Here is a 27,691-nt window from a genome sequence, read left to right on the forward strand (position 1 = left end):
GTCCAAATAAGTAAAATCTACAACATTCAAGTTCATGGATTTCTATTTGTTCTAAGTCAGGTAATTGTAAAATTATATACCCTTGCACTTACACAGAAAGAATCAGCATTGACTCTTCTAATTTTTCTCCTCACACATTCTCTGTTGTTCTTTCTTCGGTAGTGGAGGGCAAGATGTGGACCTGCCTCTAAAGAGAGCCATAGAGCAGATGGTGGTAAAATGGGGAACTCAGGTCAAAGAAATACTAAACCAGAACTCAAGCTCTGTATTTGAGAAAACACTCCACCCTGCACCTAGTGAAGGTATGCGAACAATTTTATTGATTCTTATTCTACAATGGGTCTCATTAAGCATACACACATTCAAAATTTATGCAAGAAAACATGTTTGAAAAGGAAATTTTGACTGTCATGTGCAATACAAGTAGATTTTTAATTGATGCAGCCAAGTAGTGTAGTTGAGTAATAATTAAATATGGATTTCAGAAATTGATTTCTGGAATGCTCGTCTTAAAAACCTTGAAAGTATCTACCACCAGCTGAGAGACCCACGCGTAGCCAAAATGGCATCAATTTTGGAATTGACAGAAAGTGTGTACTGCAAGAACTACAAAGAGCTATTCATTAATGTATTTGAAGGTATGTATTTAGAATAGTACAGTGAATGTTTTCATCAGTTTTTGATAAATAGACATTACTATCAAGTACAGAAATCAGAAAAAAATCCTGGTTTGAAATATTTGTATTTTTGTTCCACATATAGCCCAAATTTGTTGAAACCATTAGTAATTGTGAGAATCTGTAATGTTGTTTCTTAAGTTCATTAGTAATAAACACCATATACTGCTGATGAAAAACTCTCAGGTTGAAACACATGGCATCTTGTACTCATCATCTACTGATGAAGTGCTGGGAAGGTGCAAATGTTTCACTGTGTTTCAACATGCACTCACTGTCACCTGCTTCACATGCAGCAGGGAGTTTATGAACAAATCGAGTAGCCATGGGGCCCCATTGGCCCCTATGACTGCCAGTCTGTATAGGGAACACTTTAAGCAGGTGGTACTTCAAACAACCTGACTCAAACTCAAACATTTTGGATACATTCATGATATATTTGTAATAAGGGAATGTGGTAACAGGACAGACAGACACCGAATAAGTTCCTGAATCACTTAAGTAACTTCCACCAAAATGTTAACAGCAGAACTAGGAGACAGTCCACGATTCACTTCCACACAACTCTGTTCCACATGTACATTCTCTGAAATTTCTTTCTCAAGTTAAAACCTACGTATGGTACTCATAATCTATTTTGCCAAGGAATGCTCTCTTTTTCTTTTCCTTCTGCCCTCATCCCTCCCCACTCCCCCACCCTCTCTCTTTCCCTCAGCCCTTCCCCCTCACTCCCTGTCCCTTGCTCTCTCTTTCAGCGCAGTCTTCTGACTGGTTTCATATGGCCAACATCATTATCTCAGGATAATGCTTATGACCATGGTCCTCAGCTGTTTCTTGGTTTCTTAGAAATATTCCAATCCAGTCTCTGTCTTCTCCTAATTTTTTGCATCTATGGCCCCATATGGTACCATAGAAGCTCTACCTAGATGTCTTAACACATATCCTGTCAACCAGTACCTTCTTATGGATAGTGTTTTCCTCATATTCCTTTCCTTGCCAGTTTTTTGGAGAATCTAGTTTATTATCTAATCAGTCCACTTAATTATTATTATCCTCATGCAACACCACACCTCAAGCACTTTGATTTTCTTATCTTCCCATTTTTGTACAGTCCCTGATTCACTTCAACACAACACTGTGTTCCAGATGTACATTCTCTGAAATTTCTTTCTCAATTTAAATGCCATTTTTGGCAGTAATAAACTATTTTGCCAAGGAACACTCTCTTTTCCTTTGTCGTCTGCTTCTAATGTCCTCCTTGCTTCACCCACTGTGTGTTATTTTGCTTCTACGGTAGCAGAATTCCTTCACTTTATTATATAGTCCCTGGAACCGCTCTCAATCCAGATTTTACATCAGCTGAGCAGGCCAGCTAGGAAATAGGTTTCCTTCAGTGGAAAGCTGCTGAACACTTACTCAAGATCTTAGACTTTTTAACACAATCTTTGTTACAGCAAAAGCTTTCATTCCTTGGTATCCAAAAGATATATATTGATAAAACTTCAACTTAGTTGCTCTGTAAGTACAAGGTCTGTTCATAAAATTCCAGAAATTTGTCCACAAAATTTTTCTAACTTGTGTTTTACATATTGGTAATGGTTTCCTTCAAAATACTCTCCTCCACAACTGATACATTGTTCCCAAAGCTGTTTTCATTTCCAGAAGTAGCTTTGGTATACCTCTTGCGAAGACCCATATGTGAATTCTCTTGTATCTCATCTATCGTTCCAAATCTTCGTCCTTTCTATGGGGTTTTCAACTTTGGAAATAAAAAAAAGTCTGCAGGGTTCAGGTCTAGAGACTACGGAGGATGAAGCAACACAGCAATTTTGTTTTTTGTGCAATAGTCATGCACCATCAGGAATATATGTGTGAGTGCATTATCATGATACAAGAGCCATTAATTTTCTCACCACATTTCAGGCATTTCTTTCTAACATTTTCTCACAGGCACGTCCCGATAATACCATTGATTAAGAGTTTGTCCCTGTGCCACGAATTCATGGTGAACTTTGGTAGATGTCGAAGGGTGTCCTGAATGAGGGTCATCTTAAACTTCCATCTGGCCATTTTTAAACCATGTGAACCACTTGTAACACCAAGTACAGCTTAAGCACTCATCACCATAGGCTTCCTGAATCATTTGGTGTGTCTCTGTAAAGGTTTTCTTGAGTTTCAGACAAAATTCAATGCAGATGCATTACACCTCTAACTGTGACATCTCGAAATTTGCGATCTGTGTGACACAACATTCTACTCAGTGCAGCACTGAAAAATAACTAACAGAAGTGCAACAATGGAACTTCTGGCAGCTACACATTAAAGACAGGCATGTGCAAGGATGCTAGCTGCGTTTCTCTCCAACACACCATTGGCACAAAATTACAAATGTTGCAGAATTTTTTGAACAGATCTTGTACATTGTTCTCTAAAATCCAGAACATGCAAGAACAAGCCCAGCAGAAATAATATTGATGTAAAACAGAATGATACAATCAATTGGGAACTATTAACCAGCAGCTACACCTTAAAAGAGTTTCATTCAACTCCTTGCACATCAAACAATATAAGACATTACAACACTAAAATAAATCTCAGAGTCCTTACCCATAAAATGAAGTTATTAAAAGAAATTATAAAGTATTCATCAGAAATTTTTATCTTTAACCCTCTACTACACATGCAAACATTTTACCTCGAACACAGGCATGTGGACTGAGAGTCCACATTTCATTTTACACCATGTTGGTGAACAATTTTAATATTATGGTTAGGAAGTATTTGAACCTGAGTATTGTAAATAAAGCACTGCATTCATAAACATAATATGTTTGAGAAACAGTAATGCAAATAAACACTGTTAAGTCATAATTTACATTCAGGCCAATAAGATTTACTTCAGTCACTTAAATTAATGTTCATTCTGTTTGTCACTGTTTTTATGCATGCAAACTAACCAACAGCTATTGCCAGAAAAATTGTTCAAAATAATGGTTCTTTACAGCCTTGCTCTCAGTTTCAGGCAAACCATTCACAGTGGTTGCTATTTTCTCTGCACTCACTGCACAGGTACACTGCGACATGTTCCAGGCACCCAAATTTACTGCGCACATTGCAAGAAACTCTTGTTGGTCTCTTTTTGTTCCTATCACAGAAGAAACATCTTCCTTGACAAGTTGCTTGTGGTGCTGTTGGAGAAAATCCAGCTTTTGGGAATCCCAAAATTTCTTTTTAGGTAGTCTTTTTCTGGGAATGGTTGAGTTTGAATTGCTCTTGTAGATTACGTATCCATTGATTCCAGCAATATTCAGGAGAGGGAAGAAACTATAAAAGGCCATCTTCTGGTAATACTTGTCACAAAGCATGTACTTTTTATCTCATCAACTTTATCCACACCAGATTTGGTACCATTATAAAAAGTTATGATTTCTGGCTTTGAATACTTTGAATCATTGTCAATACTGTCATTATCATGTAAATTAGAGTGTTCAAGAACAAACTTGCTTTTCTTTGACATATATGAAATGACTATTACATTTTTCCTGAATGCAAAAATGCTGATTCCCAAAGAACGATTATTTGAGGTCATAAATGGAAGAATTTCACATACAAATTGTTCCTACCATTGTCAGTTTGTCATTTTCCAACAAGTCAGCTGCAAGTGGAATTGATGTCAAACAATTATCACGTGTTATATTTCTACCAGGTTTGAATATGCATCTACATCTGCATCTGCCCCTAAACAGATACTCCACAAGCTACCAAACGGTGCATGGCAGAGGGTACCCTGTACCATTACTGGTCATTCTCCCTCCCCATTCTGCTTGCAAATAGAGTGAGGGCAACTGTCTGTACAACTCAGTATGAACCATAATTTCTCATATCTTTGTGGTCCTTATGCACGATGTATGTTGGCAGCTGTAGAATCAGCTTCAGATACCTGTTCTCTAAATTTTCTCAATAGTGTTTCTTGAAAAGAGCATTGCCTTCCCTCCAGGGATTCCCATTTGAGTTCCCAAATCATGTCAGTAACATGTGTTGTTCAAACTTACCAGTAACAAATCTAGCAGCCTGCCTCTGAATTGCTGCAGTGTCTTCCTTCAGTCTGACCTGCTACAGATCCCAGACACTTGAGCAGTACTTGAGAATGGGTCTCACCAGCAACCTGTATGCGGTCTCCTTTACAGGTGAACCACTCTTTCCTAGAATCCTCCCAATAGACAGAAGTTGACCATTTGCCTTCCCTACCACAGTTTCCACATGCTCGTTCCACCTCATATAGTGTTGGAATGTTACGCCCAAATATTTAAACAACTTGGCTGTGTCAATCAGGACATTAGTAATACTGTATCCAAACATTATGGGTTTGTTCGTCCTACTCATTTGCACTAAATTACATTTCTCCACATTTAGTGCTAGCTGCCATTCATCAACCTGTTGGAAATTTTGTCTAAGTCATCTTGTATCTTCTTACAGTCATTCAGCTTCGACATCTCACCCTGCACCATGGCATCATCAGCAAACAATCACAGATTGCTGCTCACCCTGTTCACCAAATCATTTATGTATATAGAGAACAACAGCACTCCTATCACATTTTCCTGGGGCACTCCTGACAATACCCTTATCTCTGATGAACACTTGCCATCAAGGACAACACTCTGGATTCTATTCTGTAAGAAGTCTTTGAGCCACTCACATACCTGTGAACTTATTCTTTATGCTTAAACCTCCATTAACAGCCTACAATGGGGCACCATGTCAAATGATTTCTGGAAGTCTAGAAGTATGGAAACTGTCCTTTGCCCCTTAGCCATGGTTCTCAGTACAACATGTGAGAAAATGGCAAGCTGAGTTCTGCATGAGTGATGCTTTCTAAATCTATGCTGATTCATGGATGTCAGCTTCTTAGTCTCAAACTGAGAATGTGTTCAAGGATTCTGCAGCAAACAGAAGTTAGGGATATTGGTCTGTAATTTTGCAGGTCCGTTCTTTTACCTTTCTCATACATTGGAAGCACCTTTGCTCTTTTCCAGTTGCTTGGGACTTTGTGCTGGGTGAGAGATTCATGAGAAATCCAAGCTACATAAGGGCCAATACTGTAGAGTATGCTTTGTAAAATCAAACTGGGATTCCATCTGGATCTGGTGATTTATTTGTTCTGAAATCTTCGAATTGTTTCTCTATGCCATGTATGCTTATTTGTATGTTGTCCATACAGGAATCTGTCTGATGGTCAAATGGCAGCATATCTGTATGGTTCTCCTGTGTGAACGATTTTTGAATGTGAAATTCAAAACTTTGGCATTTCACCATTCTTTTGACAATAGCATGCAGTGTGTTGTCACAGAGATATGGCCCATCCTTCGGTTTTCCACAGTATGTTTCTAAATCACTAGTATAAAACATCTTTGCATCTGTAAGTGCAAACATTTTTGTACCATATTTTGCTAGTTTTGATGGAATATATTTTACAAATCCACATCTGCCCCTGAATGCCTCCAGCATTTCATCCACTGTAACTAGTTCTGATGAACTGTAATATTTCTTGCAGTTCTCACTGAACTGATCGGTCAAGAATCAAACAGCATTAATTTGTCTGTGCTTTCTGAGGGCTCTGTTTCTGGTGCCATCAAATCTCATAAATGTCAGCAAGAAATAAAATCAATTTATACCCATTGAAAGTCTGAAGTACTGCTCCACAGTACTATTTGCAATCCAGAGACCTTATAAATTTGTGTGTGATGTTGGTAGAACACCTACCAAGGAAATAAGTCCTGAATATGTCTTGATATCTGTAATGTTGGTGTCTGCAGCATCCAAATCTGGAATGTTTAGAATGAATGTTAATTTTGAAAGTATTAGTCTAGCAAATAATTTCTTCTAAAATTTTATCTGTGAAGAAAAGCTGTAAACAAGCAATTGTACACTTAGCATTTTTGCTTCACCTTTGACTCCTATAAAATGCTTGAAAATATTATGTTGAGCTCTTCTTACACTCCTGTTTTGAATTAAAAGTCGATGGCTCCATTGCATATCATATTTCCCAAAATACAAGTCAGATTTGTTGATAGTATCAATTTCGTCCAAAGATTGCTCACTTTCAGAACTGTGATCACTTTCAATCTTCATTAGAGAACTCTTCATCCAACCATTTCAGCACTGCTCATCATCCACCATTGTTTTGAAAATAATAAAGAAACAAAACTTCTTTCAGTAATCAGTAATGGTCAATGAAAATGTTCGTAACAGTACGACAGCTAAGAAAAATAGATTTTCTAAACAAGGAAATAAATAAACAACATTTCTAAATGTTATTATTTATGTTTTGTAATATTACCAGGGAAAAACTGTCTTCCTTGTAATACAGCATCAAAAACTGATGGCATGCACATGGACTGACATTCCACACCTCACCAACTTGCTGCTTCAGACAATAATGACTGTCTCAAATTGTTGCCAATGATTTGTTAAGGAAGGAGGGGAAATCTTGAATTTCTAATTTATTGTTGATGGGAAGTTAAAACCATGGACTCACATTCTTTGAATGCATGAAACAGAATGTTAACAAATATCAGTAAGTGACTGTGGAAGGTCAGCTTAAACCACCATTTTAGTAGTAATTTAAAGGAGATAACAAAATGACATAACTTCCAATCTAAGAACAGTATCTACATCTACATCTATACTTTTCAAACAACTGTGAGTTGCATGGCAGAGGATATGTCCCAGTGTACCAGTTATTAAGGTTTCCTCCTGTTCGATTCTAGTATGGAGTGTGGGAAGAATGATTGTTTGAATGCCTCCGTGCATGCAGTAATTATTCTAATCTTATCCTCATGATCCGTACGTGAGCAATACATAGGTTGTAGTGTATCCCTAAAGTAATCATTTAAAGCTGGTTCTTGAAACTTTGTTAATAGACTTTCTCAGGATAGTTTACATATGTCTTCAAGAGTCTGTTCAGTTCCTTCAGTATTTCTGTGACACTCTCCCACAGATTAAACAAACCTGTGACCATTCATGCTGCTATTCTCTGTATATGCTCAATATCCCTGTGTTAGTCCTTTCTGATACTGGTCCCATGCACATTAGCAATATTCTAGAACTGGTCGCATGAGTTATTTGTAAGGAATGTCTTTTGTAGACTGACTGCACTTCCCCAGTGTTCTACCAATAAACCGAAGTCTACTACCTGCTTCAACCACGATAGAACCTATGTGATCATTCCATTTCATATTCCTACAAAGTGTTACACCCAGGTATCTGCATGAGTTGGCAGATTCCAATAGTGACACATTGATATTATTGTCATAAGATACTACTTTTGTTTTCATTTTGTGAAGTGCACAATTTTACCTTTTTAGATCCAGTTGCCAATCTCTGCACCACATAGAAATCTCATCAAGATTTGACTGAACATTTATGCAGCTTCTCTCAGATACTACTTCATTGTAGATAACTGCATCATCTGCAAAAAGCCTGATTTTACTATTAAAATTGTCTGCAAGGTCATTAATATACAATATGAACAGCAAGGATCCCAACACACTTCTTTGGGGCACACCCAAAGTTACTTCCACATCTGACGATGACTTACCTTGCAAGATAACAAGCTTTGTCCTTCCCACCAAAAAACGCCCTCAGTCCAGTCACAAATTTCAGTTGGTATCCCACATGATCGTACCTTCAGCAATAAGCATAGGTATGGTACTGAATCAGATGCTTTACAGAAATCAAGAAACATTGCATCTGCCTGGTCACCTGGATCAAAAGCTTCCAGTATGTCTTGTGAGAAAAGAGAAAGTTGAGTTTCACATGAACAATATTTTTGAAATGCATGCTGTTTGGCATGGAGAAGGTCATTCTGTTCAAGATACCTCATTATGTTTGAACTCAGAATATTTTCTAAGATTCTACAACGCATAAATGTCAAGGATAATGGATGAAAGTTTTGTGGATCACTTCTACTACCCTTCTTGTAGACGGGTGTGATCTGTGCCTTTTTCCAAGAACTGGGCACATTTTTTTGTTCGAGGGATCTATGATGGATATAGTTAAAAGAGGGCCTAACTCAGTGGCAAATTTTGTAGAGAATCTGACATGGATTCCCTAGGGGCCTCAAGCTTTGTTCAGTTTTAATAATTTCACCTGTTTCTCAACACTACTGACACTAATACTTATTTCATGTATCTTTTCAGTGGTATGAGGATTAAATTGGGACCAATCTCCTGGGTTTCCCTTTATAAAGTAACATTTGAAAATTGAGTTAAGCAATTCAGCTTTTACTTTGCTACCCTCAATTTCAGTCCTGTCTCTTTCACTTGGGACTGAACACTCTCTTTGATGCCACTAACAGCCTTTACATATGACCAGAATTTCTTTGGATTCTGCAAAAGATCACTTGACAGTATTCTGCTATGATAGTCATTGAAGGCATCGTGCATTGTTCTCTGGAGAGCCAAACACATTTCACTCAGCATCTCTCTATCTATAGTCCTACATTTTGTTTTAAACCTATTATTGAGTATTCTTTGTTTCTTTAGAAGTTTCTTTATGGTAACTGTATACCATGGAGGCTCCCTCCAATTATGAACTGTTCTACTGGGTACGTTTCTATCTAGTGCGTGCTCAACTATTGTTTTAAACCTGAACCAGAGCTCCTCTATATTCTCCTGACATTTGCTGAAAGTTATTTCCTCATTGAGATGTCACACTACTGATTTTTAATCTAGTTTTCTCAACATATATATCTTTCTGCTGTTTAAGCTGTCCTTTATACTTTGATAGTTATTGTTGCCAAAACTGTGTTATAGTCACTGATACCAGTTTCGATGTGGACATCCTAAAAGATGTCAGCTCTTTTTGTTGCCATTAGATCCACTATATTTCCATCCTGAGCGGGGTTTCTAACTAACTGTTCTAGATAGTTTTCAGATCAGGCACTTAGTGAAGTTTCACAGGATGTCTTATCACACCCACCACCAACAAAACTGTAATTTTTCCCAATTAATTGTTGAATGATTAAAATCTCCACTGGTAGTTACAGTGTGATTGGGGAACTCATGTACAAGTGAAGTGAGGTGTTCTCTGAAGTTTTGGTTACATCAGGAGATGACTCTGTGGGACTATCCATTTTTTTGCCCACCCCTGATACTGAGTCTTTCCCAAACAATCTCAGATGCAGCTTCAAGTTCTATGTCAGTGGATTTGAGTTTTTTGTCAACTGTGACAAATACACAACCTTCACTTCCCATTTCCCTATCCTTTTGATGTATATGTAAATTTTCCCCAAAAATCTCACTGCTGTCAATTTCAGGTTTCAACCAGCTTTCTGTATCTAGTATTATGTGAGCTTCACTACTTTTCATGAGCTCTTCACACTCTGGCACTTTATTATGAATGCTTTGTCAGTTTATAATTAGGATTTTAATACTCTCACCTGTGTGAGGCATTTCTTTCGATCTTGAACTGATACTTCTGAATTCTGTCATTATCTTGATTGGATGGAGAGTTGCCTAATCTAAAAAACATCTTGTGTGCACCCCATACATAGTCAGATACCTGAATAGCAGCCTCTGATGTGTAGTGCACACCTGTCCTATTTAGGGAAACCCTGCAGTCCTCAACCCTATGGCACAAGTCTAGAAAGTCACAGCCTAGTTTGTCACAGAGGCTTTGAAGTCTCTGGTTCAGTCCTTCCACTTGACTCAGAGCCAAAGGTCCACGATCAATTCAGGGGACAATACTGCAAATTGTGAACATCGTTGAAACTCCACAAGCAAGGCTGGTCTTCTCAATGTTCTTTTCCAGTCACTGGAATGACCCAAGAATGACTTTGGAGCCCAGACAATGGGCATCATTTGTTCCAATGTGGGCCACAATCTGCAGCTCAACATGTTGAAGAGGCTATTGTGTTTGCCTCCTGCTGACACCGGGCAAAACAAGCTTCCCAAAAACAGATGAAGTGAGTCCCACTGGCTCAGTTTGTTTCAGTTTCAATGAAAGACAGCATCTCAGTCATGTAAGTTAGGGGGATCGGTACAATGCCCTGAGTCCACCCTGGTCCACATCCACCCTCTACTGGATGCCTATATCTACCATTGACATGCCACTTGCAGTCAGGTGGACTGATAATGACTGGTCCTTTACTTTCTGCAGAGGAGACGGGATCCACAGGAGAGGATAATACTTGAGGCACCTCTATTACAGGTATCATAGGTACATGACTCTCGGGAGCTCTTCCAACAGACTGATTCGCAGCAGCTGCCAGTCGTGTGACGGTACTCAGGGCGATTTCCAGCTGCTTACGAACTTCTACCAACTCATCCCATGTTTGAAAACAGCATTCACAGTGGGGCTGTGTTTTGGCTAGTGTATTGTATTGTAAGTCAGTGAACAAATAACTTTAAATTAAACATACTGATTATCTTTTTAATCTGTTGAGCTAAATAAGGTGCTGATTCCATACAATAATTTAATGTAACAGTTATGAAAAGGATAGTTGCTACTCACCATATAGCAGAGATGCTGAGTTGCAGATGGACACAACAAAAAGACTATCACAAAATTAGCTTTTGCCCAACAAGGCCTTTGTTAAAAATAGATGACACACACACACACACACACACACACACACACACACACACACACACAAGACACAGTCTCTGGCAGCTGAAGTCAGATTATGAGCAGCAGCAGCAGCAGATAGGGGCAGCAGATAGGGGCAGGGGACAGTGAAAAGCTGCTGTGGAACATGCAGGGACAAGGTGGAGTGACAGTAGGAGAGCTAGGAGCAGTCGGAAGGTTAGATGGTGGGTGGAGGTAGTGGAGAAAGAGAGAAGTAATAGACCGAGTGCGTTGGTGAATAGAGGGCTGTGTGGTGCTGGAATGGGAACAGGGAAGGGGCTAGACAGGTGAGGTCAATGACTAATGAAGGTTGGGGCCAGGAGAGCTATGGTAAAGCAGGATATATTGGAGGGAGAGTTCCCACATTCCCACGTGTGCAAATCAGTAAAGCTGGTGTTGCTGGGAAGGATCCGTATGGCACAGGTTGTGAAGCAGTCATTGAAATGAAAAATTTCATGTTGGGCGGTGTGCTCGGCAACAGGGTGGTCCAGTTGTTTCTTGGCCACAGTTTGTCGGTGGCCATTCATACACACAGACAGCTTGTTGGTTGTCATGCCCACATAGAATGTAGCACAGTGGTTACAGTGTAGTTAGTAGATCACATGACTGGTTTCACAGGTAGCCCTGCCTTTGATAGGATAGGTGATGTTTGTAGCCAGACTGGAGTATGTGGTGGTGGGAGGGTGAATTGGATAGGTCTTGCATCTAGGGCTATTACCGGGGTATGAGCCGTGAGGTAAGGGGAGGGGTTGGGAACTGGGGTTGGGAACAGGGGTTGGGTAGGGATGGATGAGTATATAATGTAGGTTCGGTGGACAGTGGAATACCACTGTGGGAGGGGTGAGAACGATAATGGGCAGGACATTTCTTATTTCAGGACATGACAAGAGGTAGTTGAAACCCTTGGCAGAGAATGTAATTCAGTTGCTCCAGTAATGAGGGGAATGCTCCTCTGTGGCAGGACAGTGAGTCTTTGGGAGGTGATGGGTGACTGGAAAGATGAGGCACAGGAGATTCGTTTTAGTACAAGGGCGAGAGGATAATTACAGTCTGTAAAGGGGCCTCAGTGAGACGTTTGATATATTTCGAGAGGGAGTGCTCATCACTGAGAGAGCACTCATCACTGCCGATGTGACAGCCACAGGTGGCTGGGCTGTATGTAAGGTACTTCTTGGTATGAAATGAGTGGCAACTGTTGAAGTGGAGGTATTGCTGGTCATTAGTATGTTTGATATGGACAGAGGTACTGAGGTAGCCATCTTTGAGGTGTAGGTAAAAGTCTGGGAAAGTGACTTGTTGGGTTGAGTAGGACCAGGTGAACTGAATGGGGGAGAAGCTGTTGAGGTTTTGGAGGAGTGTGGATAGGGTGTCTTCACCCTTGATCCAGATCACAAAGATGTCATCAGTGAATCTGAACCAGGTGAGGTGTTTAGGATTCTCTATGCTTAGGAAAGATTCCTCTAGATGGCCCACAAATAGGTTGGCATAGATAGGATGGTCCTACATGGGTGCTTGTAGTCATACCCTGGATTTGTTTGTAAGCAATGCCTTCAAACAGAAGTTTTGTGGGTGAGGATGTAGTTGGTCATGGCAACTAGGAAGGAGGCTGTTGCTTTGGAATCCATCAGGAAAGGGAAAGGTTGTTGGGAAAGGTAGTGTCCAATAGCAGTAAGGCCATGTGCATTAGAAATGTTATTGTAAAGGGAGGTGGCATCAATAGTGACAAGCAGGGCACCATGTCGTAAAGGAAGAGGAACTGTGGAGAGTCGGTGGAGGAAATGATGGGTATCTTTTATGTAGAAGTGTAGGTTTCGGGTTATAGGATGAAGGTATTGGTCTATGACAGCAGATATTCTCTCAGTAGGGGCAGAGTAAGTGATCACAATGTGGCATCCTGGGTTGTTGGGTTTATGGACCTTTGGAAGCATGTAAAAGGTATGTGTGTGGGAAGTGGTAGAGGTGAGGAGACAGATGGACTCCGGGGAGAGATTCTAGGATCTGCCGGATTTCTGGAATGAGGTCACTGTGGCAGCAGATGCACAAAATGAATTTTCTATTAAGGCAACACAAAACCTGTGAAAAAAATTACCAGTTTCCTAAAACATTTTGTTGTTATTAACAGTTGTTAGTAAACTCAAAAACAGAGTTAGCTTATGATAAATGCAGATATTATTTGTGGCCACTCCTCGTTAAGGGAAAACAAGATGTAACTTAATATGTTCATTAGAAAATCTAATACAGTAACTAAATCACAAATCTGAATTTGTTACAAATTGCTCATAGATAATGCAAAGGACAATGATAGCTTCCAAAAATCCTCAAAAATACATGTTTATTTTCATTATAATAGAGAGAAACATTCCACGTAGGAAATATATATCTAAAAACAAAGATGATGTGACTTACCAAATGAAAGTGCTAGCAGGTCGACAGACACACAAACAAACACAAACATACACACAAAATTCAAGCTTTCGCAACAAACTGTTGCCTCATCAGGAAAGAGGGAAGGAGAGGGAAAGATGAAAGGATGTGGGTTTTAAGGCTGCTCCCTTAAAACCCACATCCTTTCATCTTTCCCTCTCCTTCCCTCTTTCCTGATGAGGCAACAGTTTGTTGCGAAAGCTTGAATTTTGTGTGTATGTTTGTGTTTGTTTGTGTGTCTGTCGACCTGCTAGCACTTTCATTTGGTAAGTCACATCATCTTTGTTTTTAGATATGTGTTTATTTTCATTGACATACAATGAAATTCAGGGGTGATGTATACTTTGGCTGAACTGTGAACCACAAATGTTGATGTGCTATGAATTAAATTATGTAACCAGAACACTTGTAAGGCTAACTTATGAAAATATAATTTTGTAAGTGTCCAAAAATTCTGAAACTAACCTGTTTCTCAAGTAATTGTACAATCAAATTAGAGAAAGATAGTTTTGAATGAGGATAGGCCTACTGCTCTCAAAAATTTTAAAAGAGCACATATCCTTTATTCGAGGAGTGCTAGTTCTGCAGGGTTCGCAGGAGAGCTTCTGTGAAGTTTGGAAGGTAGGAGATGAGGTACTGGCAGAAGTAAAGAAGTGAGGATGGGGCATGAGTCTTGCTTGGGTGCTCAGATGGTAGAGCACTTGCCCACAAAAGACAAAGGTCCTAAGTTCGAGTCTCGGTCCGGTACACAGTTTTAATCTGCCAAGAGGTTTCATATCAGCACACACTCTGCTGCAGAGTGAAAATCTCATTCTGGAAACATCCCCCAGTCTGTGGCTAAGCCATGTCTCCGCAATATCCTTTCTTCCAGGAGTGATAGTTCTGCAAAGTTTGCAGGAGAGCTTCTGAGAAGTTTGAAAGGTAGGAGATGAGGTACTGGCGGAATTGAAGCTGTGAGGACGGGACGTGAGTCGTGCTTGGGAAGCTCAGTTGGTAGAACACTTGCCCGCAAAAGGCAAAGGTCCTGAGTTCGAGTCTCGGTCTGGTACACAGTTTTAATCTGCCAAGAAGTTTGATATCACCACATACTTCACTACAGAGTGAAAATCTCATTCTGGAGCATAATTTAGTTTAAGCCTTTAACGATAACAGTACTAGTTTATCACAGCACTCACAAATGTTCAAAATTTCACAATATATCACAATAGAAACAGGTATTGATACAAGAAAGATTACGCAGAAAAAGTGATACAAACAGTAAAATATGTGAATCTAGAACTTCAAATCAATGCACAATATTTTATAAGCTGTTTCACACAAGGGAAAATTCATAAGTTGGCCTTTTGTATATAAATAAACATGTAAATTGCCTGGATTTTTCACTTACATGATTCTGTGCACACTTCTACACTGACATGCCGAAGAACAACACTGCAGCCTAAGTTTATCTCGATCTCAATCCAAATCACTCAAATGTGCAGCACCATATGCTAACATTGAGAAATTACTGCTGATTGTTAGCAATTGGTTACAATAACATCAAGTAAAAACAAAGCAGTAGAGTACCCTTGAAAACTTAAGCCCAGAAAATTTGTGCACCACTATACGAGAACATTCAGCTCAGTTAAACATTACAGAGGCTGAGTGAGAATCTGCACCACCCTATTGGCTGGTCAGGAGCGGGCAACCCTGCTCAGGCCACTTGCAATTACTGAAACAATCCCATGGTTGCAGGAAAGACAAGTGCACAGACTATTATCAAGCTTCTGCAACAAACAGAGAAGTGAAATTAGTTAACTTAAATAGCATACACTTCAGTATGTGCACCTAATTAGCAGTTGCAATGTGCACAATCGACAAAACACAGCAATACAGAATGGTTGTTCCACAAATGTCATACTTGGCAACTAAATATGTCAACCCTCCAAAAATAGCTTCTTTCCAAATTTCCATAGGACATAAATTAAAGAATCCAGTGACTGCAGCAAAGGCATTGCATAACGTGTCTAATGAGCCATGATGCCAGTACAATCTTCAAAGTTTAAAAGTTCTAGCTTACCATAGAAACAGCCATCCAATATTGCTACCAAATGCTTCACAACTCACTGGACATCCACACACTGCAGCTCATCAAAACAAGGGGTCCAATCCAGCCTGTGGAGTTCTCTCTCTTGTCATCTGCACCAGTCTAGTCTCACATGACGACCACACACAGAATGACTACCAGTACCAGATTCTTCTGTGCCACCTTGGAGCCTGCTCACCAACCTCCAGTTCTGTCCAATCACTGTCTTTCATCCAGAGTTCTGCTTAAGAGTCTTTTCCTTGCCACAGAGTATGCTCCCACCTGAGTGAGAATCTGCACCACCCTATTGGCTGGTCAGGAGCGGGCAACCCTGCTCAGGCCACTTGCAATTACTGAAACAATCCCATGGTTGCAGGAAAGACAAGTGCACAGACTATTATCAAGCTTCTGCAACAAACAGAGAAGTGAAATTAGTTAACTTAAATAGCATACACTTCAGTATGTGCACCTAATTAGTGTTCTTGGAGTTGACTGCGCCCATAACAAAACTGATCAGGATGCATCAACCTTCTCCCTCCTCAAACTCAAAGTGAAGCTCTGCAGGTGGGGGGGGGGGGGGGGGGGGGGGGAGGGGAGGTATAACAGCCCTGTACCTTTTGCTTTTACAAACATCTCAGCAGCTCCTCACTCTTCCAGTTTTGACCTGGCTCAAGTGGGTATGGATTTCCTTGTATGTTTGCAGATCTGTAACCAGGAAATTAACTGGTGTTAGGACTTAAACCACCTCATACAGACCTACAAATCTTAGTGACATTTTCCTGATTATTTCCTGCTGCTCTGCCCCAAACATTTCTTACACACACTTGGTCACCCAACACAATTAACAACACACACCATCCCTTATTGTAATCTCAGGCTTCTTGTTGGTGCACAAGAATGATATTCCTTTTCTTGGCTTCCCATTTAGCCTTCAGCATACTCAGATTTACGTGCTCTGGCAACACGTCATTAAAAGACCAGAGATTACTTAGTGAAGTATTAATTTCATAAACAGACATCAACCTCACAGGAATGCTTTTGTGGGTTTTGGGGCACACAGTATTGAAAATGAGGTGTGACCAGTTCAGTGAACAGTCCCACTTCCTCTGGGAATCCAAGTGGACTGATTTTAATTGCAGTTAATCTGCTCCATGAAGGATTGTTGCAGATAATATGGCATAGTTGTAATGTGCCATATTCCGTGCCCAAAGCAACACTTAACAAAATTCGTGTGAAGTGAGTGCAGGCATGTTATCACTAAACGGACTTTGTGGTAGCCTGAATCTCACAAAAATTGATGAAGAATTGTGGAAACCCATGTTAGTCGTGGTATCCCAACTAGGAATGAGCCAGTTGAACTTGATAAAAGCATACACCACAACAAAGATGAACACATTACCATTGTAAGTGCATGGAGATGGCCCCAAATAATCCATAAACAGTATATCTAAAGTGTGAAACTCAAAAGTGGATTGGAAAAGCACCTTTATGTAACCAAAATTGGGTTTTCCATATTTACAGTCATGGCAGTTATTGGCCAGTTTTAAGATATCAGCAGCCATGCCTATCCATGCACCATGTTCACTTATTTTCTCCCTTGTTTTCCACACATTCAGGTGACATTCAGACAGAGACTGGTGATGGTATTAAAAAACGTCTGGTACCAGACTTCTTGGTAGACTGATTTTAGGTTTTTGGTCACACCGGCCCTAATAACAGAGCACCTCCTTCTCTAATGAGTGCCCTTTCAAAGGGTGTCCCTCCTTTAATTCCTTGCGGATGACAGAAAGTTTGGAATCCTTCTCTAAATAAACCCAAAATATCAGTAAGAATGGCAGCAACTACTTGTAGCCTGGAGGCCTCTACAATCTTAGCAGACCATGGCACTTCCAAGTTACCTTCATCTCCACCTTTGCATTCCCACTCAGACATGCAGCTAAGGGCATCTGATTTTGCAAACTACATATATGAACCATGTCAAGTTGGAATGCTGAGATCCAGACCATCCACGGGGGACATCCTTCCTGTTTTTTGTGGGTGGTCTAATACCAAACTTAGTGCTTGATTATCTGCTTGATTATCAGCTGCAACCGCCAATGCTACAGATAAAATGTAAACTTTTCAGTGGCAGATAGTACCTTTTTAATATAATCCATTATTGCTTCCTGCTTATAAACAGAATAATGCAATTCATGACTCAGGACTGCCCTCGAAACATAAGCCAAATGACGGTGTTCCCCTTTCTGCTCTTCAACAGGACCACTGTACCACCCATGCTTGAAGCATTTTTTTGCACCAGAAACAATAAGTTACAATCTGAAATCCCAGCGCATTACTAACGGTCCACTTCAGTGCCTCACAGGTGCGTCTTTCACCCCAACTAATCTTTTTGCCCTTCTTACTCAGCTCATTGAGAGGAGCCATGGGCCCAGCAAAGTTACACCTGAATTTCTGAAAGAAATTACACATACCCTTGAACCGTGTGACATCTTTCTGACTATGGGCAACAGAAACTTATGGATCACATTGGTCCTAGACTGATCAGTTCTCGCCCTCTTTTCCAACACAACATGCCCTAAAAACAAAATTTCAGTCTTAGCCATGATGACCTTGACCAGATTGACCATAAGACCTGTTTCCCTAAGCCATGTCACCACCTGTCTGAGAGGCTAGACGTGTTCTTCAAAGCTTTTACTATAAGTAACTACAGTGTCTAAGTAATTTTATACTATTTTGAACTTGAATTCTCCCAAAACATGATCTGACAGATCAGACAACACTGCTGCCTCAGCTGACAACCAGAATGGCAAACAGTTAAATTTATACAAATTATAATCTGCACAGGAAGCTGTCAGTGGTTAAGAATCCATGGCAAGTGAAATCTTATAATATGCTCATTTTATATCCAATACTGAGAAAAGACCTGCTGATAAACCATGTAAAACAGTTGTATGGTAATCCACTACTAGCCTGTAACCAGCACCATTTGGTTTTGGCCCAAAAGTATTGGAGGAGCATAGGAAGAAACAGATGGTCTACTAACATCATCCTCCAACAACCTCCCTACAATTTTATTCAACTCTTTCATCTTTAGGGGTTGGTGGACGTGGGGGGGGGGGGGGGGGGAAGCCCAATAAGATGACTGACTAGTGTACAATTGGTCAGTCTTATTTCATAGGCTCTCTTGTGTGTTACTTTCTTTCTCTGAAAAGAGATCTGAATACTGATAAAGTACTTCCCATAACTGTTTAATTTGAACTTCAGTCAGACATCTGCTATCAAACTTGAGCCCCCTCCCTGAACTTGGCAGACATTATCCTTCATCCACCCGTCACAAAATTTAAAGTTTTCCCCAGGCCAAAACTTATAATAAAATTCTCTCTGAGCACAGTCCAAGACACAACAGGTTCACACAAACAACATGGACACGATTAAAAGCTTAATAACTTGAAACTTCCTAGGCCTGGTTAACATGTAGTGGACCAGCCCAACAACATTCAAAAGACTGAGAATTCTCCTTAGCTGGCTGTAGCTACAGTAAACCCACTTACCTTTTATTAGCTACATACCAATCCTAATCAAACAATGACATACTACCCCCAGAATTGAGTAGAACACACACTGATTCAGTCCCTACAAAAGCACAGATGCATGACAACCAAGTGGTGTCAACTGCACACACCTTGTAACAGCCACATGGTGGTATGTTGGTACACCTTCCTCGCGTTTTCTCCCGATATCATTCGTCTACAGTGCATCCCTGTTGTTCGGTACACTCACATGCAAAATGCAGCTTGTTGCTGCATCTGAAACACCATAGACTCTACCTTTGACGCTGTTTAGGACTATGATTTAACCTAGCACCCATAACACTTCTCTTAGGTACCCTTTCCTCTCTTCATTTTCTTATCACCATAATACACACTTTCTACCCTCACAACCATGTGATCTAAGTTGGAAAACAAATGAGGCCTGTCCAAGAACATCATCTGTGGTCGATTGTGTGGCTACATACCTTCAATACTAACTACATACCTTCTAGGGTACTAACTATGGATTCTCTTTTGGCAAGATTAGCCAACCTCAGGATATCTAGGGAATCCAACAACCTCTTGTTGCTGGCTTGAACTTAATATAACTAAGCATCAGTAAGATCTTTGCACCTTTGTGTACACCTAAAGATTCCCATAAAATCTTCTTCCACGGAAAGCTGAGAGACCCATCCCCTTGTACTACTTTGGATATCACCCTATTTAGCTATCCTTGTGCCAGGAATAAAATAATCGACATATTAATTCTTCAAGAATTCCCGTAGCTCGTGCCTAGCCTTGCAGTTTAACATTTGAGCACAAAACTTTCTTAATGTGATCAATATCTTTCGCAGACAACATGTGTACCCCTGAAGTATTGGAAGCAGTGGATTTGGAAGCTCACTAAATTATACCCACAAACACATGAACCTATTTTAAACTTGCCTTCCCTTCACATTCCTGTCATTTGAGATGGGAAAGGAGGCTGTGTACTGAAATAATTTCCTGCTGTAAGCCCTGAATATTTGGCAGATATTTAGCCTTGTTACAAACAAGCTGAATATCACTCACACAGTTGACAACGTGATCTACTAGAATGCGTGGATGTAGCAACTGTGCTTGAGAAGGGGCGGAACATACTAAAGTTTTGACACCCCCTTAAATTACACCGAGCAAGGAAAGTCTTGCAGTGCAAGCGGTACTCACCTCCTCAACCACATTTGCTGTGACTTGGACCAGCTTGTCTAACACACGTGCACCACTAATGCTAGCTCAATTCAGCCTCATTGGCATCATCCATTTCACCATGGATTCATGACTCTTATTATAGTGGATCCTTCTTCAAATATTTCAATCCCACTATGGCCCTTGATGTCATAGCAAGGTAGCTGCAAACACACAGAGTAATTTGACAACAATTTATAATTTTTACCCTTAATCTCTAAATTGACTGCTCTGTACCAACAAATGCTATCTTTCCAGAGTAACAATGTTCACGGCTACATTTGAAACCACTCTATATCACTCTGTTCAGCAGTTTGGTTAGGAAACAGGATTCCTTCAGTGAAAATCTGCTCAACAGTCATGCAAGACCTTAGACTTACCAACACAAACTTTAAACAGTAGCAAAAGCTTTCATTCCTTGGTACCCAAAAGATATGCATTGATAAAACTTCAACTCAGTTGATCAGAACTATATTATTCTTTAAAAACCAGAACACACTGGACCAAGTCACAGCAAAAATAACATTAATGTAAAACAGAATGATACAGTTAGATGGAACTATTAACCTACAAATATGTTCTAAAAGAGAACAGGGCAGATTTAAGTATATAGAAGCATGTATAACTAGCGGATATATAGGAGGGGATATATAGAGAGGCCATATAAAGGAAATAAATATAAAGACAGTGTTATAAAAAGGGAATAAGAAGGAGAAAAATATGTGAAGGGTGATATAATACTGTGAGATAAATTAGACAGAGCTGTGAAAGACCTAAGGTGAAACAAGTCCCCTGGAATGGACAATATTCCCTTAGAACTGATGACATTCTAGCTCAGGGCCATTCAGGGTACTGTTCTATGGAGCAGCATGATTCTGCTCTGTGCTCCAGCTCATTCAAAATTGTTTGGTCACAAATAAATCAATACACTGGTGAACAATAGGGGACTTGCATACTAAAGGAACCGTAAAAAGAACCACAGTTCTAATTCAACATGTTGAAGGCACTTATTACAATAGCCTTAATGCCAGATGTTGTTGTTGTTGTTGTGGTCTTCAGTCCTGAGACTGGTTTGATGCAGCTCTCCATGCTACTCTAGCCTGTGCAAGCTTCTTCATCTCCCAGTACCTACTGCAGCCTACATCCCTCTGAATCTGCTTAGTGTATTCATCTCTTGGTCTCCCTCTACGATTTTTACCCTGCATGCTGCCCTCCAACACTAAATTGGTGATCCCTCAATGTCTCAGAACATGTCCTACTAACTGATCCCGTCTTCTAGTCAAGTTGTGCCACGAGCTCCTCTTCTCCCCAATTCTATTTAATACCTCCTCATTAGTTATGTGATCTACCCATTTAATCTTCAGTATTCTCTGTAGCACCACATTTCGAAAGCTTCTATTCTCTTCTTGTCTAAACTATTTATTGTCTACATTTCACTTCCATATGTGGCTACTCTCCATACAAATACTTTCAGAAACGACTTCTTGACACTTAAATCTATACTCGATGTTAACAAATTTTTCTTCTTCAGAAACGCTTTCCTTGCCATTGCCATTCTACATTTTATATCCTCTCTACTTCGACCATCATCAGTTATTTTGCTCCCCAAATAGCAAAACTCCTTTACTACTTTAAGTGTCTCATTTCCTAATCTAATTCCCTCAGCATCACCCGACTTAATTCAACTACATTCCATTATCCTCGTTTTGCTTTTGTTGATGTTCATCTTATACCCTCCTTTCAAGACACTGTCCATTCCATTCAACTGCTCTTCCAAGTCCTTTGCTGTCTCTGACAGAATTACAATGTCATCCACGAATCTCAAAGTTTTTATTTCTTCTCCATGGATTTTAATACTTACTCCGAACCTTTCTGTTGTTTCCTTTATTGCTTGCTCAATATACAGATTGAATAACATTGGAAAGAGGCTACAACCCTGTCTCACTCCCTTCCCAACCACTGCTTCCCTTTCATACCCCTCGACTCGTATGACTTTCTCTACAAATTGTAAATAGCCTTTCGCTCCCTGTATTTTACCCCTGCCACCTTCAGAATTTGAAAGGGATTATTCCACTCAACATTGTCAAAAGCTTTCTCTAAGTCTACAAAGGCTAGAAACGTAGGTTTGCCTTTCCTTAATCTTTCTTGTAAGATAAGTTGTAGGGTCAGTATTGCCTCACGTGTTGCAACATTTCTACGGAATCCAAACCTTCCCCGAGGTCGGCTTCTACCAGTTTTTCCATTCGTCTGTAAATAACTTGTATTAGTATTTTGCAGCTGTGACTTATTAAACTGATAGTTCGGCAATTTTCCCATCTGTCAACACCTGCTTTCTTTGGGATTGGAATTATTATATTCTTCTTGAAGTCTGAGGGTATTTAGCCTCTCTCATACATCTTGCTCAACAGATGGTAGAGTTTTGTCAGGACTGGCTCTCCCAAGGCTGTCAGTAGTTCTAATGGAATGTTGTCTACTCCGGGGACCTTGTTTCAACTCAGGTCTTTCAGTGCTCTGTCAAACTCTTCACGCAGTATCATATCTCCCATTTCATCTTCATCTACATCCTCTTCCATTTCCATAATATTGTCCTCAAGTACATCGCCCTTGTATAGACCCTTTATATACTCCTTCCACCTTTCTGCTTTCCCTTCTTTGCTTAGAACTGGGTTTCCATCAAAGCTCTTGATATTCATGCAAGTGGTTCTCCTTTCTCCAAAGGTCTCTTTAATTTTCCTGTAGGCAGTATCTATCTTACCCCAAGTGAGATAAGCCTCTACATTATACATTTGTCCTGTAGCCATCCCTGCTTAGCCATTTTGCACTTCCTGTCGATATCATTTTTGAGACGTTTGTATTCCTTTTTGCCTACTTCATTACTGCGTTTTTATATTTTCTCCTTTCATCAATTAAATTCAATATTTCTTCTGTTACCCATGGGTTTCTACTAGCCCTCGTCTTTTTACCTATTTGATCCTCTGCTGCCTATTTCACTCCTCAAAGCTACCCATTTTTCTTCTACTGTATTTCTTTCCCCCATTCCTGTCAATTGTTCCCTTATGCTCTCCCCGAAACTCTGTACGACCTCTGGTTCTTTCAGTTTAACCAGGTCCCATCTCCTTAAATTCCCACCGTTTTGCAGTTTTTTCAGTTTTAATCTACAGTTTATAACCAATAGATTGTGGTCAGAGTCCACATCTGCCCCTGGAAATGTCGTACAATTTAAAATCTGGTTCCTAAATCTCTGTCTTACCATTATATAATCTATCTGATAGCTTTTAGTATCTCCAGGGTTCTTCCATGCATACAACCTTCTTTCATGATTCTTGAACCAAGTGTTAGCTATGATTAAGTTATGCTCTGCGCAAAATTCTACCAGGTGACTTCCTCTTTCATTTCTTAGCCCCAATCCATATTCACCTCCTATGTTTCCTTCTCTCCCTTTTCCTACTACTGAATTCCAGTCACCCATGACTATTAAATTTTTGTCTCCCTTTACTACCTGAATAATTTCTTTTATCTCATCATACATTTCATCAATTTCTTCGTCGTCTGCAGAGCTAGTTGGCATATAAACTTGTACTACTGTAGTAGGCATGGGCTTTGTGTCTACTTTGGCCACAATAATGCGTTCACTATGCTGTTTGTAGTAGCTTACCCATACTCCTATTTTTTTATTCATTATTAAACCTACTCCTGCATTACCCCTCTTTGATTTTGTATTTATAACCCAGTATTCACCTGATCAAAAGTCTTGTTCCTCCTGCCATCGAACTTCACTAATTCCCACTATATCTAACTTTAACCTATCCATTTCCCTTTTCAAATCTTCTAATTTACCTGCCCGATTAAGGGATCTGACGTTCTACATTCCGATCCATAGAATGCCAGTTTTCTTTCTCCTGATAACTACGTCCTCGTGGGTAGTCCCCGCCCAGAGATCCGAATGGGGGACTATTTTACCTCCAGAATATTTTACCCAAGAGGATGCCATCATCATTCAATCATACAGTAAAGCTGCATGCCCTCGGGAAAAATTACGGCTGTAGTTTCCCCTTGCTTTCAGCTGTTCACAGTACCAGAACAGCAAGGCCATTTTGGTTAGTGTTACAAGGCCAGATCAGTCAATCATCCAGACTGTTTCCCCTGCAACTACTGAAAAGGCTGCTGCCCCTCTTCAGGAACTACTCGTTTGTCTGGCCTCTCAACAGATACCCCTCCTTTGTGGTTGCACCTACGGTATGCCTATCTGTATCGTTGAGGCACGCAAGCCTCCCCACCAACGGCAAGGTTGGTTGGTTGGTTGGTTGGTTGGTTTGGGGGAAGAGACCAAACAGCGAGGTCATCGGTCTCATCGGGTTAGGGAAGGACGGAGAAGGAAGTCGGCCGTCCCCTTTCAAAGGAACCATCCCGGCATTTGCCTGGAGTGATTTAGGGAAATCACGGAAAACCTAAATCAGGATGGCCGGACGCGGGATTGAACCGTCGTCCTCCCGAATGCGAGTCCAGTGGGCTAGCCACTGTGCCACCTCGCTCGGTCCAACGGCAAGGTCCATGGTTCATGGGGGTGAGGGGGGGGGGGGTTAATGCCAAATAGATTTTTGAATTCAAGAAAACATTGCCAGTAAATGAAGGACAAAATGAAATAAATACATACTAAATATGAAAGTTAATGGATGATCCAAACTGGAAGGCAAAACTAGGAAACTAAATAACAAAGAAAATATACACAATTAATTAACCTCAGTTTTCTACTGCTGCTGTGTACGTTTATGCTTTTCTTTGCATAAGAGCTTGAATGTTGGGAATCATAGATGCAACACAGCTCAGATCTCAGAACACATTTCAGATGATCTGATATTGAGCACCTTTGTAATGCTTTACACAGTCTCATTATGGAAAAGAATTGCTCACAATCATACACTGACCCGAACAGACTAATCATCCATGCAGCATGTCTATGAAGTACCAGGTAACAGTTTTGTGACAAATGTTTGTAAAAGTCACTTAAAGTCTTTTTTCTCTGATATCTACACACATCAAAAAAAGTTTTGCGTCACCCTGGTTCCCAGAACTCCTGATGTGCGCCATTGACTGTGGATATTGTGTCACAGACACACTCCCTTTGACTGTTCAGAGATGTCACTTAACCTGCCCAAAGATGTAAACAATCATGCATGAGCAGCATCTATTAAACAGAGGGTGTCTGACAGCTGATCAGTTCCAGTCATTCCACCAGGAAGGAGGTACACGGCTCATGTTGTATGTAGTTCAACCATGCCTAGACAGTCAGTACTGCAGTTCGATTGTGTCCGCATTGTTACTTTATGCTAGGAAGGTCTTTCAACAAGGGAAGTGTCCAGCTGTCTTGGAGTAAACCAAAGTGATGTTTGGGCATGGAGGAGGTACAGAGAGACAGGAACTGTCGATGACATGCCTTGCTCACACCACCCAAAGGCTACTACTGCAGTGGATGACCACTACCTATGGATTATGGCTCGGAGGAACCCTGACAGCAATGCCACAAAGTTGAATAATGCTTCTCATGCAGCCACAGGACATCGTGTTATGACTCAAACTGTAAAGGCTGCACGATGTGCAACTTCACTCCCGATGTTCATGATGAGGTCCATCTTTGCAACCACAACACCATGCAGCGTGGTACAGATGGGCCCAACAACATGCTGAATGGACTGTTCCAGATTGGCATCACATTCTCTTCACTGGTGAATGTCGCATATGCCTTCAACCAGACAATTGTCGGAGATGTGTTTGGAGGCAACTCGGTCTGGCTGAACACCTTAGACACCCTGTCCAGCGAGTGCAGCAAGGTGGAGGTTCCCTGCTGTTTTGGGGTGGCATTATGTGTGGCTGTCATATGCCACTAGTGGTCAAGGAAGGCACCTTAACGGCTGTATGATATGTGAATGCCATCCTCCAGCCAATAGTCCAACTACATTGGCAGCATACTGGTGAGGCATTCATATTCATGGACGACAATTCACACCCCAATTGTGCACATCTTGTGAATGACTTCCTTCAAGATAATGACATTGCTCGACCGGGGTGACCAGCATGTTCTCCAGACGTGAACTCTATCGGTCATGCCTGGTATAGATTGAAAAGGGTTGTTTATGGATGACATGACCCACCAACCACTCTGAGGAATCTATGCTGAATTGCTGTTGAGGAGTAGGACAATCTGGACCAAAAGTGCCTTGATGAACTTGTGGATAGTGTGCCACGATGAATACAGGCATGCATCAATTCAAGAGGACAAGCTATCAGGTATTAGTGATACTGGTGCGTACAGCAATCTGGACCGTCACCTCTCGGTCTCGATGCATGGCGGTACAACTTGCGATGTGTGGTTTTCATGAACAATAAAAGGGGCAGAAATGATGTTTATGTTGATCTTTATACCAATTTTCTGTACAGGTTCTGGAACTCTTGGAACTGACATGATGCAGAACTTTTTTTGATGTATGTATCTTTCAATTCTGAATTTCACTGAAGATATGTGATTTGCATTTGGAGAGGATGGCTTACAGAATAGACGTCCACAGAGAATGGGGTGGCAAAAATTCCAAAATCTGTTTCCAAGTGTGAAATATCAGTGAATCTTCTTTCAAATTCAGTACACAGTTTTCTTAAAAAATCTGTGTACACTCCAAAACCTGCAGCAATGCCAACATTTGCTAATACCGACAGTTTCGAAAAGTAGGGGACGTTTCTAGACTGCTGCTGCCTTTCCCAGAGCACCAGTTTCATCTTCACTACCTTTATTTTGTCACAGAAATGGACAATGAGAATATCCTTCACTTGAAGGGAAACACAACAAGTCGTGAAGATGCCCTGTCACATCAGTTAAAAAGGCTAAGTCACAAATCCATCTATCATTCAATAGTTCAGGATCACTTTCTCCCCTTGTTTCCATGAATCTTGTTGCAGTTCCTTGAAGCGCTCCAGAACTTTAGCATGACTGAGCCAGTGAACCTCACAATGATAATGTAAATTTCCGTATTCACAACCAGCATTGTCAAGAAATGCTTTGAACAAGCAATGATTGAATCCTTTTGCTCAAGTAGAATTAGTGACTTTCACAACCAGTCTCATTACATTATTCAGTTGTATGCTCTTTGAAC

The 27,691-nt window shown here is 40.5% G+C and overlaps 1 protein-coding gene across 1 annotated transcript in view; it reads left to right on the forward strand.

The window, feature by feature from the left end:
* LOC126417101 (dynein beta chain, ciliary-like) overlaps nt 1-27,691 on the forward strand; it is a 159,384-nt gene that overhangs the window by 47,343 nt on the left and 84,350 nt on the right. Inside the window, exons 4-5 of the mRNA XM_050084996.1 lie at nt 163-302; nt 486-638. Coding sequence (XP_049940953.1) covers nt 163-302; nt 486-638 — 293 coding nt within the window. The remainder of the gene's footprint in view (nt 1-162; nt 303-485; nt 639-27,691) is intronic.

This window comes from Schistocerca serialis, chromosome 8 (assembly GCF_023864345.2).
Source record: "Schistocerca serialis cubense isolate TAMUIC-IGC-003099 chromosome 8, iqSchSeri2.2, whole genome shotgun sequence".
Lineage (NCBI taxonomy): Eukaryota > Metazoa > Arthropoda > Insecta > Orthoptera > Acrididae > Schistocerca > Schistocerca serialis.